Here is a 14,272-nt window from a genome sequence, read left to right as displayed (position 1 = left end):
AGGGTATGATCTTATCTATCAATTTATTCACAAGCAGTCACACTGTGTAGCTCACAAGTATGACACTAAAGTAACCCAGAATTGTATCAACGGCTTCTAAAAGTCAATCAGTGAATAGTAAGAGAGAGCTTTAGCTAAGTAACCCTTGTACCTGGCTTCTTTTTTTTTTTTTTTTAAATTTGGATATGCTGGAAATCTGTCCCTTCCTCCTCTGTACAGGCCTGTCAATCACTTGTTTTTCATTCTTACAACAATTTCTAGCCTTTTAATTATTTTTTTGATGAAGGAAAGGCAAGCAAACTGCCACGAAGCTAAGATATACTTTCTCCCATCTCCATCACATATAGATGTAAGCAAAGAAAGCCCTTAGTTTGGTTCCACTTTGCGGTTCTTCTGCCCCCCCCCGGCTCTCCTGCTGGTAATAGTTCACCTTTCCTGGTCACTCTTGTTCCAGTCTGTATGGTAACACCCATTGTTTCATGTTCTCTGTGTATATAAAATCTCCCCACTATATTTTCCACTGAATGCATCCGATGAAGTGAGCTGTAGCTCACGAAAGCTTATGCTCAAATAAATTGGTTAGTCTCTAAGGTGCCACAAGTACTCCTTTTCTTTTTATGGATTCAGACTAACACGGCTGCTACTCTGAAACCCACAAAGGTGTGTGTGCGTGTGCATTATCTCTCTCTCCCACACACATACGTGCCTATCTTTTATGTATAGTATATATTAGATTGTCTCCTTCCAACACCAAAGTCTAGGACGTTTAATTAATGTAAATGAAATTAAAAAGTGAACAAAAACTCAATCCAGCTGGCTGGCAGAGCCGGTGACAAAATGAAGGAAAAGGTCAACATGCTTAAAGGTTAGGTTGTGTGCCTGTGTGCTTTTCCCTGTAAATTGGTTTCAAATATCCATGGAACATGAAGCTCATAACACCTCCGCTACAAATATCAAACAGAACTTTCCCTCATAATATTTCAAATTATCCTATTTACATATGATTTTTTCCAAAAATAAAAAGTGAAACATACAGCAATTCAAGCACTCATGTTCTTAAAAAAAATAATTAAAAAAGAAAATAAATCCCATCTCGGCGTGATAACGTGATGGGTAGACAAATAATTCTTCCTGCCAAGATGCCAGCTTTTCTCATTATTTTCTATTTTAAAATGTTGTAGCACTTGACAAAATATCAGGAAAATTTGACTTTTCTTTTTTTTTTTTTAATATAATCTGAGCTGTGCTAAGGACTATGCAAAAAAAAACTTTCTTGAGAACAATACAAGACTGGAGTGACTCTATCCCAAACCAGGTACTCAACAGAGGAGGCTTCAAGACTTTCCAAGGGAAGAGCGGAGGGGTGAAATAAAAACCATTGGAAGGACTAACTGTTTGTTTTCCTTAGAATTTCAATTGGCTACATGAATAATAAATGCTTATATAGCTACAGAAGATTTACTTTGTATAATCAGTACTGCATGGACTTTGCATCACCAGACTATATGCTAGGCTGCAAGCAAAGATGCCATCTATAAAAGCAACTGCAGTGAATGGCAAATTTAACCAAAATTAACGGAAGAGTGGCCCGGTCATTCAATAAGCATGGATTCCTCGCTCTACAATGTGCACTGGTAAGTGATGATACGAATCAGCAAGTCACACAAAACAAGTGGTATTTATCATGAGCTGCATCTTGCCTTCCAGGAAGGAAATGCCGGCTGCACAGATCACAGACATTTACCCAGCATAAATCTAAATCTTAAAAAAAAAAAGTTATGAAAGGTTTGGTCCAAAATATTCTCTCCTCCATTGTGCTGATGCTCATCAGAGCGCTGAAAATTCACAGCTGATCCTGCGCTCACCCCACAGAGATCATTCAACTTCTTTTGTTTTTGCTTTCACCATCAGAAAACAATGGCATTTTAAAAAATATAAAATACTAAGTAAGTAGGGCTATCATCAGCACTAGGGTATGGGAATAATCAGTTGTGTTGCGTTTGTCGAGACTGGACTGAATCCTGTCAAGGATGGCTCAGGGCTGTGCAAACTGCTGCTGCAGAAATGGTTAGTGGTTTGATGTACGTAAACAGTACCTTAATCTCTCCCCTTCTCACAGCTATATGAGAGAGAGACTGCTTTGCTGTTAGCCAATAAGAGATCAATTATGGCTGATTCAACAAGGAGGGGAGAATTTGTGAGCAAGAAATGGCAACAGCCTCCTCGCTCCCATGTAATCTCCTCCCCACAATGTGAAATGGTGGCTTAAGGTCCAAACTACATACCCTGGATTTGTGCAAATAGTACTCAGATAAGCAGTTCCACTGAAGTCTAGGTTGATGTCAGTGGGGCTACTCATTCAAATCAAGGGTTTGCAGAATAGGACCCTGAAAGGGGTATTAACATTCCTTTTTAAGCTCCTGCACTTCGCAGTTTCTCCTTTCATTGATACAATGGCTCAACGAAAGGAACAAAGTTGAGTACGTGGGAGCAGTGGCTGTAGGAATCACACACCTTTACTAGAAGTTGGAAGAGTTGAATGACCTCCTCGGAGCCTCTGACCGCCCCTTCTGCAGTATATTTGCACACACCACAATAGATCACCGAAGGAGACATATACATTATCATTCATATAAACATTAATTTCAATAGGAATCGGAAAGTCCTTCACCCTGCATTTCACGGTGGCAAAGAGCAAATGATCTACAACACTCGAATCAGCAGTTGTCATGGATACCATGTAAAGCTCAGCAGTGTTGCTTTTGTGCCCAAAGTTATAGGAACTCCACGTAGTTTTCAGGGATTAGTCCTGTCTTCCCATTCAGGGTTCCTTCCAGCCAGCCAGGCTCCTGAGATGGATGAACTGAGGAGAAACAGAAGGATATTAATATCAACCTAACAAGGGACATTTTCTAGTGGAAAGGAAAGAAGAACATTTTCAGCCACAACCAACTGCACTCATTTATGGCAACCAACTGCACTCATTTATGGCAAGTTTTGAATTTTCCTATACAGCAGCAAAGAGAAAGTAGCCTCCCTTCTCCTTGTTGTGGTTGGAAGCTCTCTGGGATAATGGTGACAATGAGCTATTCTCCTGCACTTGCATTAGAGATCAGTGCTGGAATCACTACACCTCTTCGCCACACAGGAGAAATGCAATTTCTGCTGCAACTGGGGCCACCAACTTCAGATGCATTATCCCAGGGATTCACTTGTATCCTATTTTCAAAGTCTCTTATTCATTTTCCTCTGTCTCCAGAGCCTGGGGCATCTGCTTAGAGGCCTCCCCTCTCCCCCGCAGCTTATTGATCTAAAAACCCCACTCCATTTCCCCTGCTTTTCAGATCCTGGGGCTGCTTCTCCTTTTCCCATCCCTACATATTCCCATATTCAAACTGCCAAGCACTAGAACCTCAGGTCTGAAATGCCTTCTTTCTCCAGTTTTTCCCCTCTAGATCCTTAGGTTTATAATTTCTCCTGTTTCCCCTCTCACTGGATCCAGCTGTCTAAAATGGCTTCTCCTCTCCCTTCCCTCCCTGCAGACCTCACGGTATACACACCTGCTTTCCCCCTCTCTCTTTGGGCCCCAATGTCTAAAACCATTTCCCCTACTTTGTCCCTCTAGATCCTGTGGTCTAAAACTTCCACCTCTTCTCTCTCCCGTCCTATGCTGTGGTCTTAAAAACTTCTCCCTCTTCTGTCCACTCAGATCCTGGGGTCTAGAACTCTTCCTGTGTCCACCCTTCCTAGTCTCGCCTTGGCTTGCTTTTTGTTGTACATGTGTTTTTTTAATATGTCATGAAGAAATTAGATCTCTGTTTGGGGAAACCACTGTGATGACGAGAGGATTATATAAACCTGGTCACAGGCCCTGGCCAACAGAAAGAAGGAAGGAAGAATTATGAAGGAGCTATTGCTGTCTGTGTACTGATAATATAAAAGCCACTTGAAGCAGAGAACTGGGCCTGGCTATCTTTTTTTAAAGATTGTTTTAATTACATGAACTAATTTTCTAAAGAAGCTGAGAAATTAAAGCTCTTTCACACTCTGCTGTGTGCATTAACATGACTTCCTGGGCTTGGTTTAGAAAAGCACTCCCTCCTCCAAGTTCTGCACTGAATACAGACTCAGGGACAAACAGCCAAGCACCCTGGTAAAGAACAAGTTTCCCAGTAATGATCAGGGGGTGTGGGTTTTGGGGGGGGTAGGTGGCGGGGGAGTATATGTTTCGATATGACAACGGACTCAAAATACCCCCAACTCTTGAGCTAGGACTTATTTGAAGTTCAAATAATGTGGTTAGCCACACTGTCATATGGTTCTGCACTTCCGGATCTGGGCCTCACCAGCCTCCATAAGAAAAAATACTAGCATTTTCTAGCAAGGAATCAAAACCCAGCAGTATCACTTCTGTAAAACGAGACATTCTGAGCAGTTCCTGTAGGATGCTAGAGTATTTTATCTTCATAGTCACATAACACTAGGATGTGGAACAAATTATTGAGAAAGTGCTTATTTTATCAACAAGGGTTAACCTGATGCAAGCACAAAAGTATTCCATGCTCTGACATGGTAAATTATCAGATGGCGACAGCCAATCAACATTTCAGATTTATCTGAATTTCCTGGCTTTGATCTTTCCAGCAACATGGTTTCTGGGGAGAATTCCAAAGAGAAAACGGGCTACCACAAAAGGAAGAAAAACTCCTGCCTACTCCCTCCTACCCAAACTCTGTTCCAAACCTTCCCCCTCAGTTCTGTTCTAGTTGCAGATAATCTTAATAATCTCTCCCTGAACAACATACAGCTATCCTGCCTGCTTGAAATCTCAGTTCACCCATTAAACCCTTCCTAAATCTTCAAACAAAGCCCAGACACCTCTCCAATTACCCAAAGCCCTTCCAGTTGCCTATAAAGACTGCTCTTTGCCCACCAGTGCCCCCTGTGATCTACGCTCAGCACTACTTAGAGGGACACCTTGTAGGGAGACATACTTATTGGGATGCAGGAGGAGGAGGGAAAAAAACCAGGTAGCTCAGCATCATTGTTTAACTGGGGTTTGAATGGGTCACTGAATCCTTCTGCTACAGTGTCTACTTGTCTTTAGGGCATGTAATGCTGTCACTTTAAGAGATGCATGGACCCCTTGCAATTTTGTGTTAAAAGTAGGGCTGGCAAGCAATTAAAAAAATTAATAGCGTGATTAATTGCATTGTTAAATAATAATAGAATATAACTTATTTAAATATTTTGGATGTTTTGTATATTTTCAAATATATTGATTTCAATTACAACACAAAATACAAAGTGTACAGTGCTCACTTTATATTTATTTTTGATTACAAGTATTTGCACTGTAAAAGACCCCAAAAGAAATAGTATTTTTCAATTCACCTAATACAAGTACTATCATGCATCTCTTTATCATGAAAGTTGAACTTACAAATGTAGAATTAGGTACAAAAAAATTGCATTAAAAAATAAAACAATGTAAAATTTTAGAGCCTGCAAGTCCACTCAGTCCTACCGCAGCCAATCGCTCAGACAAACAAGTTTGTTTACATTTGCAGAAGATAACGCTGCCTGCTTCTTGTTTACAATGTCACCTGAAAGTGAGAACAGGCATTCTCATGGCACTGTTGTAGCCGGTGCCGCAAGATATTTACATGCCAGATGTGCTAAAGATTGATATGTCCCTTCATGCTTCAACCACCATTCCAGAGCATATTCATCCATGCTGATGGCAGGTTCTGCTCGATAACGATCCAAAGCAGAGTGGACTGACGCATGTTCATTTTCATTATCTGAGTCAGATGCCTTGCAATGTCGGCTTCAAAGGTGCCATGCAAATGCTTGTTCTCACTTTCTGGTGACATTGTAAATAAGAAGAGGGCAGCATTATCTCCTGTAAATGTGAACACACTTGTTTGTCCTAGAGATTGGCTGAACAAGGAGTAGGACTGAGGGGACCTGCAGGCTCTGAAGTTTTACATTGTTTTGTTTTTGAGTGCAGTTAAGTAACAAAAAAAAATATCTACATTTGTAAGTTACACTTTCATGACAGAGATTTCACTACAGTACTTGTATGAGGTGAACTGAAAAATACTATTTCTTTTGTTTATCATTTTTACAGTGAAAATATTTGTAATAATAAATAATGTACACTTTGATTTCAATTACAACACAGAATAAAATATATATGAAAATGTAGAAAAGCATCCAAAATATGTAATAAATTTCCACTGGTATTCTATTGTTTAACAGCGCGTTTTAAAATTGCGATTAATCGCAATTCATTTTTTGAGTTAATCGCACGAGTTAACTGCGATTAGTCAACAGCCCGAGATAAAAGGCAGTGTTTCGATAAAAATTAGACTGTCAGCTTCTCCAGATAGGAGCATTTTACAGCCTCCACAGCACTGTAGCAATGCCACCGCAGCGCCAGTGACTACATAGTTCCTGAAACTGGAATGATAGTTTTCTGTCAGATGGGAAAGAGTGATGTGGGTTTGAATATACTCTATACTCTTTCCTCTGCCTTTCCCACACTGCTCTGGAAAGTGATTTGAAGTTACACCAGAGTTCAAGCAGAATCAGAATGCAAATTTTTCTGGAATCAGAAGAAACTCACTTTCCCATTGAAACAGTAAGCATTTTGCTTAAATATTAAACATCACAGTTCTTCTGATTATTAAACCAGCAGAACAATGAAGCCATGGACACAGAAGATCTGTGGTTCCATCCAGACATTTATTTTTCTTAAACAAAATCACTGTTGCCTCTAACAGTATAAAAAAAGCCAAAAGATGGAAGTCATGAAACTCATTTAGGGACTTCAGTTAGGCAAGCCAATATGTGGCATGAGAATGTGCCTTTTGTATATAGCGTGCTTGCTCCTTGTTTATTATTAGACTCACATTAGCTGTCTATGGAAACTGATACCTACTGGAGATGGGAGGGACTCAAAAACTGTAAGTTCAAAACACACATCAAACTTTGGGAGAGTTCAGAGATGGATTAGAGCTTTGTAGCTTGGTTCCAGCTCTAGGGCATACATCTATATCTGTATGTAAATGTGTACATGCCACAAAGAACATTAAGAAGACCAAATGTCAGAGATAGTAAGCTGGCTTTAAGGGCCACTTTCAGTTTTATTCACACTAAAACTTTATCTATGCTGTGTCCCATGTTGAAGCTCTCCCCCATTCATGTGCATTTATTTTCCCCTCATCTGGCTTCCCGTCTTTTTGTTTTTTTATATTGTCAGATGCTACAGCGAGCAGCTTGGGAAAAGAAATGTACTTGACCAGAGTCCCAGAAGGGCATAGCTTCACCATGGGATTCGTTGTAGGCTAATTTTTAGATGGAATAAAATTGACCATGCCCATTAAAGCTGATTAGATACCAGTTTACTATCTGTGGCATTAGGTCTTCTGCATTGATCGTGTGTCACAAACGGCATCCCTTTTCAGCAATGTGTCTATCTCCAGCAGGCACCTAGGAAACACTCACCCCTCCTTAGAAACTTTCGAAATTGTGACTGAGGGAGCATATATTCTATGTGAATAAGGGCTTCTCACTACCTGTGTTTGCAAATGGTTGCACTGAGCAGAATCGGTCCAGCTGCTGTGTATGCGGGTTTTCCCCCACAGTGAGGGTTTGCACAATCTTCAAATTCTAGGTCTCAGTAAATGGGCTCAAGATAATACTTTTATTGAAAGTCACATGGGTTCCAGGTACTACTCTTCTCTTCCTTTAAAAATGACTAACGTTCCTGAAAGAGACATTAATTTCTTTCCCGACGCTGTCTGATAAAGCATGACACATACAGTAGATGCTAGAGAGCATCTTAACAGCGTTTTCTCCCCACTACTGTGTAAAATGAGAATACAAATAGAACACAACTTTTCCACATTCGCAGCATACAAATCACAGCATCTGGCAGCAGCAATTCAGATGGTTTTTAGGTTAATTTAAAGGGACATACGCTAAAAATATGGCCAACATTTTTAAACGTGTGCTTAAAATTAATCACCTACGGGTCAATTTACGTAAGTGCTGAGTACCCACAACTCCTGTTGTAGACCACATGGTCTGTGGATGTTCAGCAGCCCTGGAAAACAGGCCCTAAGTCTCTATTTAGGCACCTAACTTTAGAAAATCAAGTTTGAATGTTACGTTTAATAAAACTATTGACCACATTTCCTAAACTGTGTTACTAATACTTGACAGATAATGGTTCTTAACCTCTCTTTCATAACAAGACTCCCCCGCCTCTCCCTCCAGGACTTTCCTTCTGTCTAGCTGGGAAACCTCACATTTAGCACTATGATAAATGCACAGGGCTGCAAACCCCCTGATTCCTATTTGCAAGCTTCAGGGTGGGAACCCATGCTTTAGATTATTAAAATGTAAGAATTATTAAAATTCTTTCCATGCACATCTTGAAACATTTACCATAGACAGGAAGGACGGTCCAGTGGTTAGGGCCCTAGTCTAACACCCCAGAAACCCGGGTTCAATTCAGTGCTCCACCAGACATCCTGCGTGACCTTGGGGATAACTGAGGCACAGAAAGGCTAATATGAGTTCCTTACCTCACAGCTGCATTGTGAGGATAAATACAATAAAGATTCTAAGTGTTCTGAGAAATGCAGGGAAGCTTGCACTGCAACTGCTGCAAAAGACAAGTTAAATCCAAAGAAAAAACTGTCTACCTTCAAAAGATTATTTGAAAACATTGCTATTAATATTAGGTTTCCCAAAAACCTCATTATCACAAGAACTAAAACTGGGCCATCATCAACCAGATAGTGTCTATTTAATTTCCTTCCCAGTGACAATGTGTTTTATCTGTTAGAGTTATTAGGAAAACACTAAGTGATTAGGGAATTCTGTGTGTGATTTTTCTTGAATGATCCATCAATTTTTATCTAGCAAGCGCCGGATATTTAAATCAACCTTGTACCTGTTAAATTGCTGCCCTTTGTCAAAAGCTCAAAGAGGGGACTCTGCTAATTAACAAGAAGGGGACAAAAAGAGAACGTGGCAGCTGCTTCCGAAGTGACAACACACAAAAATAAAGTCCAAGCCAGTCTGGGAAGTGGTAGAAAATCCTTTCCATATAAGGCAACTATATCCAAGAAAATATTGAAGAATTGAGCATAATATTTTTGTCCCTTTTTCTTGATGGAGGAAACACACAATCTATGTTTCTTAGGAACAACTCCCAGAAACAAACTGATTTCAGTCTACCTATCCCAAGTTTCACCAATGTGTAGAAGAAAAAGGACATGCATAATACAATACAAAATACAATACAATACTACAAGACACTCATTTCCCCCTTTTCATCTGATGCATGGACCATTATAGCAGTATCATAGTGCAGCTCTGGTACAATATGCAAAAGCTAATCTGTCTCTGTCACATTCACCTAGAAAGCTGCTCAGGAATCACTAGCTTGTGCTGCTTCTGCATCTGGGCCTTGATTACCTTGAACTTCCTTACAAAGGAGGTTTATTTAGGAGACCCAAGATGTGGAAAGGGGAACAAAAACGGCATCAGACATGGGACAATGCACTCATGCACAGACAAAGTATGATTAGGGTGACCATATTTCCCTATGTTGAACACGGGGCACCTGGTAAAACTGCTCATATTCAAGCGAGTTCAATGGCAATCAGTCAGAACTATGCAATACAAACGTCCACATTAACATCAGCTTGACTGAGCCCCTGTTAAAAAGAAATACTGTGTAGTTGGATTCTTTTTATTTACCTTCTTATCTTTAAGGCTTTAGGGTTCATACAGGGAGGGATGGCACACACACCCCTAGACCTCCCCACACATGGGGAGAGATGACACACACACACTCCCATATATCTCTCTCACACAGGAGGGGTGACCAACCGACCTGACCCTCTCTGCTGGGCACTCTCCGCCCTCCATGCCTGGCTGGGCCCCTGGAACAGACCCGTGTCTTCTGATACCTGGCGCCCCACTTTCCCAAGGCAACACTGGGGGGGCATGCAGCATCACATGCCCCCTCTCCCCAAATTTCTGCCAGGTTCACACCAGAATGTGGCCAGCAGCAGGCTTTCAGCACTGTGTGGGAGGGAAGGGGTGGGAGCTGCTTCCAGGTGCAGGGGAGTGGGGTGGGAAGGGATGACCTGGCCTGTGTCTTTGCAGAGCTCATCTCTTCTTCTCCCTATCCCTGTAGTCTGGAAGCAGCTTGTCCCTTCCTGCCCACACAGTGTCAAAAGGCAGCTAATACCTCCAGGCTGCTGCTGGCCACCGACGTAACCCAGCTGCCTCCTATCCCCTGGCTACAGCGCTGGCAGGAAGGGGTTAAGCCCTAAGAATGCATTGTGCACCAGGGCCCAGGGAACCTGACTGCAGGGTAGGGTTGCCAACCCTCCCGGATTGGCCTGAGCCCCCTCCTACACCCAAACTGCCTCCTAGAGCCTGCACTCCTAGAGCACGAACCCCTTCCCGCACTACTGCCCCAGGTCAGAACCCCCTCCCCACCCTAACTCCCTCCCAGAGCCTGCACCCCAACCCCCTGCCCCAGCCCTGAGCCCCCTCCTCAAACCCATCGGCCCCAGCCTGGAGACCCCTCCTGCACTCCAAGCCCCTCATCCCCAGCCCCATCCCAGAGCCTGCACCCCTAGCCAGAGCTCTCACCCCCTCCTACACCCCAACGCTCTGCCCCAGCCCGGTGAAAGTCATTGAGGGTGGGAGAGAGTGAGCAATGGAGGGGGGGGAAGGGAATAGAGTGAGCGGGGGAAGGGCAGGGGCATGGCCTCAGGGAGGGGGTGGGGCAGCAGGCAGGTCAAGGGTTATTGGGTTTGTGTGATTAAAAAGTGGGCAACCCTACTGTAGGGGCTTCAGCGAACCCACCCAGCCAGAGAGGTGGCTCAGCAGGGAAGGGTGCCTAGGGGACGGGGCAGCCCCACGCTCCCTGGGGGTAGGGCCCAGGGCGTGGGAGGGAGGTGAAGAGGCTGCTGTAGAGGCTGCAGATTCGCAGTGTGAACAGGCTGGAAATTTCTTTCCCCCCACCACTGCAGAGCTTAGCTGAGGGGCGGAGAGGCTTCCCCGTGCCAGCGCTGTGGGGGGGTTTGGCACATGCAGGGCTCGGCTCCTCGTGGCCAGAGCCCGGGCCAGAGTGTCTTGGGCTTTCCCAGGGAGCTGTCCCAGCCAGAGGCAGTGGGGGAAGGAACGAGCCTGCCGGCCAGGCTGTTGGTGAGCTGAGCGCTCCAACCAGGGGCTGGTTCTCCGCACAGTGCTGGGAGTGGGACATGCTCTGCCGAGGGCGGCATAGGTAGTGGTGGTGGTGGGGAGGCGGGGAATGGGATATGGAGAAGCAGCAGGGCTGGGGGGGCAAAGGGGCGAAGCAGGGAGAGGACAGCCAGATGGGAGCACATAAAGGGACGATGGGTGGGCAGCAGAGGCGACACATAACTGGCCACCGTCTGACGCCTGCCGGCACTCACCAGCCACTGCAGCTCATAGCACACAGCCAGCCCCGGCTGGAAATGGGATGGGGGGGCGGAGCCCTGCTGGCCGAGAGCTGGTACGCAGCAAGGGCTGCGCTGACAGACCAGCCGGGGGACCAGCTGGCCCTGCGCACTGCATCTTTGCCCCTCCACCAGCCTCGCACACCCACCCACATCGTCGGCCACTGGACCCCGCCCCCCACTCACCGCTGGTGGGAGGGCGGCTGGCAAGCAGGGATCCGGCCAGCAGCAGGACCTGCCAGTACTGATGTGGGGGAGACAGAAAATACGGGACAACTTGTCCGTTTTTAAGAAGAAGTTGGGACACCTGCAGGAGGGCTTAAATATGGGACTGTCCTTTTAAAAACGGGATGTCTGGTCAGCCTAAGTAGAACATACTGAAATATGCTTAACTCCATTCCTCGGTATATCGGCAAGTATCTTTTACCTGCATATACACAGGAAATAATATACCTATCAACAACTAGCAAGAACACATTGCATTAGAAGAGGAAAGCAACTCAAAACCAGTATTGGTTTTCAGATTGAGAGAGAACCCATTAGCTTGGTTTTCGCCCATGTATCGTTGCAGTGGGGTGAATGGTGCTCCCATGCTAAAAATTACATTAAGTTTTTACTTATTAAAGATCAGAGGACACATTCCATGTTCCTAAACATAGCCGTGGGGATCGCTGCAACCCCTCCACTTAATTCTCACCCATACATGTATACAAGGTGATTATGCCAGCCTGTTTTCCACTGAAAGCATGATCACATCCTGTAATTTCCCTCCGTTTTCAGTGCATGTGTTGACTATCTGGTACTAACCAAAGGCAATGGTGGTAGTTTGTTATAATGAAACCTGTATGATGGAAGATTATAAACTTCCAGCATTGTCCTTCTTGATGCTTCTCCTCTCCATTTGTACTTCCCCAACAATTCTCCTGCCCTCAAAAGGCTCAGTCCTGATGAGTGCTGAGGACTTCCTCTGAGGTGTGGAGCACCCTTAACTCCCACCCATACAAAATCAGCAGCAGTGGGTTTTCAGCACCTCTGAAAATCAAACCTCTTCCTCTCCTTAACATCATCTCTGTAAAACCTTTCTTCTTCTTTGTAGCTTTCAACGGTCTCTCTCTCCTGCTTCTCCCTCTGTGAAGCATTTTGTATTACGTTACACTGTCCACGCTTGGGAGTTGAAGACTCACCATTATCAAATACGATGCCTGCTGTGAAGGAGAGCTCTGATTCATGTTCTGCTTTGCAAGCATACAAGGCTCTGGCTTTCCGGAATGGTGAGCTGTGAAAACAGAGAAAGAGAATGTATTCGACATAAAAAAAGAAAATCTCTATTAAAAATATAACACAATTTCTGTTCCCACTCTCTTGGGGAAATTTTTGAGGAAGATGCCAAATAGCAGGGCTCAGGGTGAAAAGGTTACCCAGGGTCAGGGAAGAAAAAATTCAAAATATTTCCAATGCAGTCAAGCTCTCTCAGAGATATCACTTCCTCCAGAGTCCCATTTCACCATATTGGAAATTTCAGTGAGAGCAAAACTGAAGCATTGACGAACAGGGCATGTACAGAATTGCCCAACACAGTGAGCAGCACTAAATCAGAGGTTACTGGAAGAGTTTCCTGTCCATTAAAGGGGAGAATTAAATAAGGACAGAGTAAATTGGAAATATTTTGTGAGTCACTGAAAAGAAATGTCTAACTAAAAACCTAGTTCCTACTTGGGGCAGACAGGCAGGCAGCATTAGTAGTCACTTACTGACACTGTAAATCAGTCAGGGCAGTTTGTTTTTAACATTTACCCAAAAAATATTTTATAGTTCATTTCTAGCTGTATCTACAGTGTTCTAGTTCCTGGAAACAACTCTGCACCCACAGATGAGCACTTCAGAAACAGAACAATAAGTAGCTTTTATTAATAATTTGTTGCTCTTTTTCAGAACCCACCACCTGTGGGTCTCAAAACCCTTTACAAACATTAAACTTCAAAAACTTTCTCTGTATTACCTCCACTTTGCAGTGGGGTAAACTGTAATGTAATGTAAAGTCCATTTATTCATGTCTGAATACTGGTGACCTCATAACAGAATTTTCAGAAGCATTCTTAATTCATGGCTAACTTTGCACACTCAGCAGATGACCTTCCCATGACCTGCCGCACGCCGTCTATTGATCTCCTCACTGGTCGTTCCCTACTATGACGACCTGCCACCATTCCATCCATGATAGCTTTCTCAAGGTTATTTTCATCTCTATGCCTGAAGTGACCTAAGTCCGTAAGTTAATTTCCAGACAACAGGTCTGCTTTTCTCCAACATTTAATCTTTGCCATCCAGGAAGTATGTAAAAATCTTCATCAGGATGGCATCTCAGAGGCTTTAATTTTCCTCTTATCAGCAGCAATTGTTTCTCAGAAGTCATATCCATAAGTTGCTATGGAAACAAATAAGCTTTTCACCAGTTGAACCTCCAGGGAAAACTGAGGCAGAAAACATTTGCATCCAAAAGCCAACCAGCAATTCCCTAGTAAAGCAGGGAACAGAATGCAGGAGTCTCTGGCTCTTGCTTCCATCAGCAGACCACAACATAAACTGAGTTATCTCAGATTTCTAGTCAGGTGGGGAAGAGTTAGCCCACCCTTCCACTTCTGTCCTAAGGTCAAACAAGACTGATCAGTAGGAAATAGGACAAACCAGGACCTATTGTTGTATTTTAAGCAGACTAGAGTATATTTTATGTAGCGTATTTTGCAGTTTTGGAA

At 43.6% G+C, this 14,272-nt stretch overlaps 1 protein-coding gene across 1 annotated transcript in view; it reads right to left on the bottom strand.

The window, feature by feature from the left end:
- Positions 1-1,187: 1,187 nt before the first annotated feature.
- Positions 1,188-14,272, bottom strand: part of ARHGAP26 (Rho GTPase activating protein 26) — a 305,883-nt gene continuing 292,798 nt past the window's right edge. The window contains exons 22-23 of the mRNA XM_084635724.1: positions 12,704-12,795; positions 1,188-2,863 (exon numbers count right to left, since the gene is read on the bottom strand). Coding sequence (XP_084491850.1) covers positions 2,775-2,863; positions 12,704-12,795 — 181 coding nt within the window. The 3' untranslated portion in view covers positions 1,188-2,774. The remainder of the gene's footprint in view (positions 2,864-12,703; positions 12,796-14,272) is intronic.

The sequence above is a fragment of the Lepidochelys olivacea genome, assembly GCF_965140295.1.
Source record: "Lepidochelys olivacea isolate rLepOli2 genome assembly, chromosome: 8".
NCBI classification, from domain to species: Eukaryota; Metazoa; Chordata; order Testudines; family Cheloniidae; genus Lepidochelys; species Lepidochelys olivacea.
Note: the sequence above shows the minus strand (reverse complement) of the source record. Positions and strands in the feature narration are given on the sequence as shown.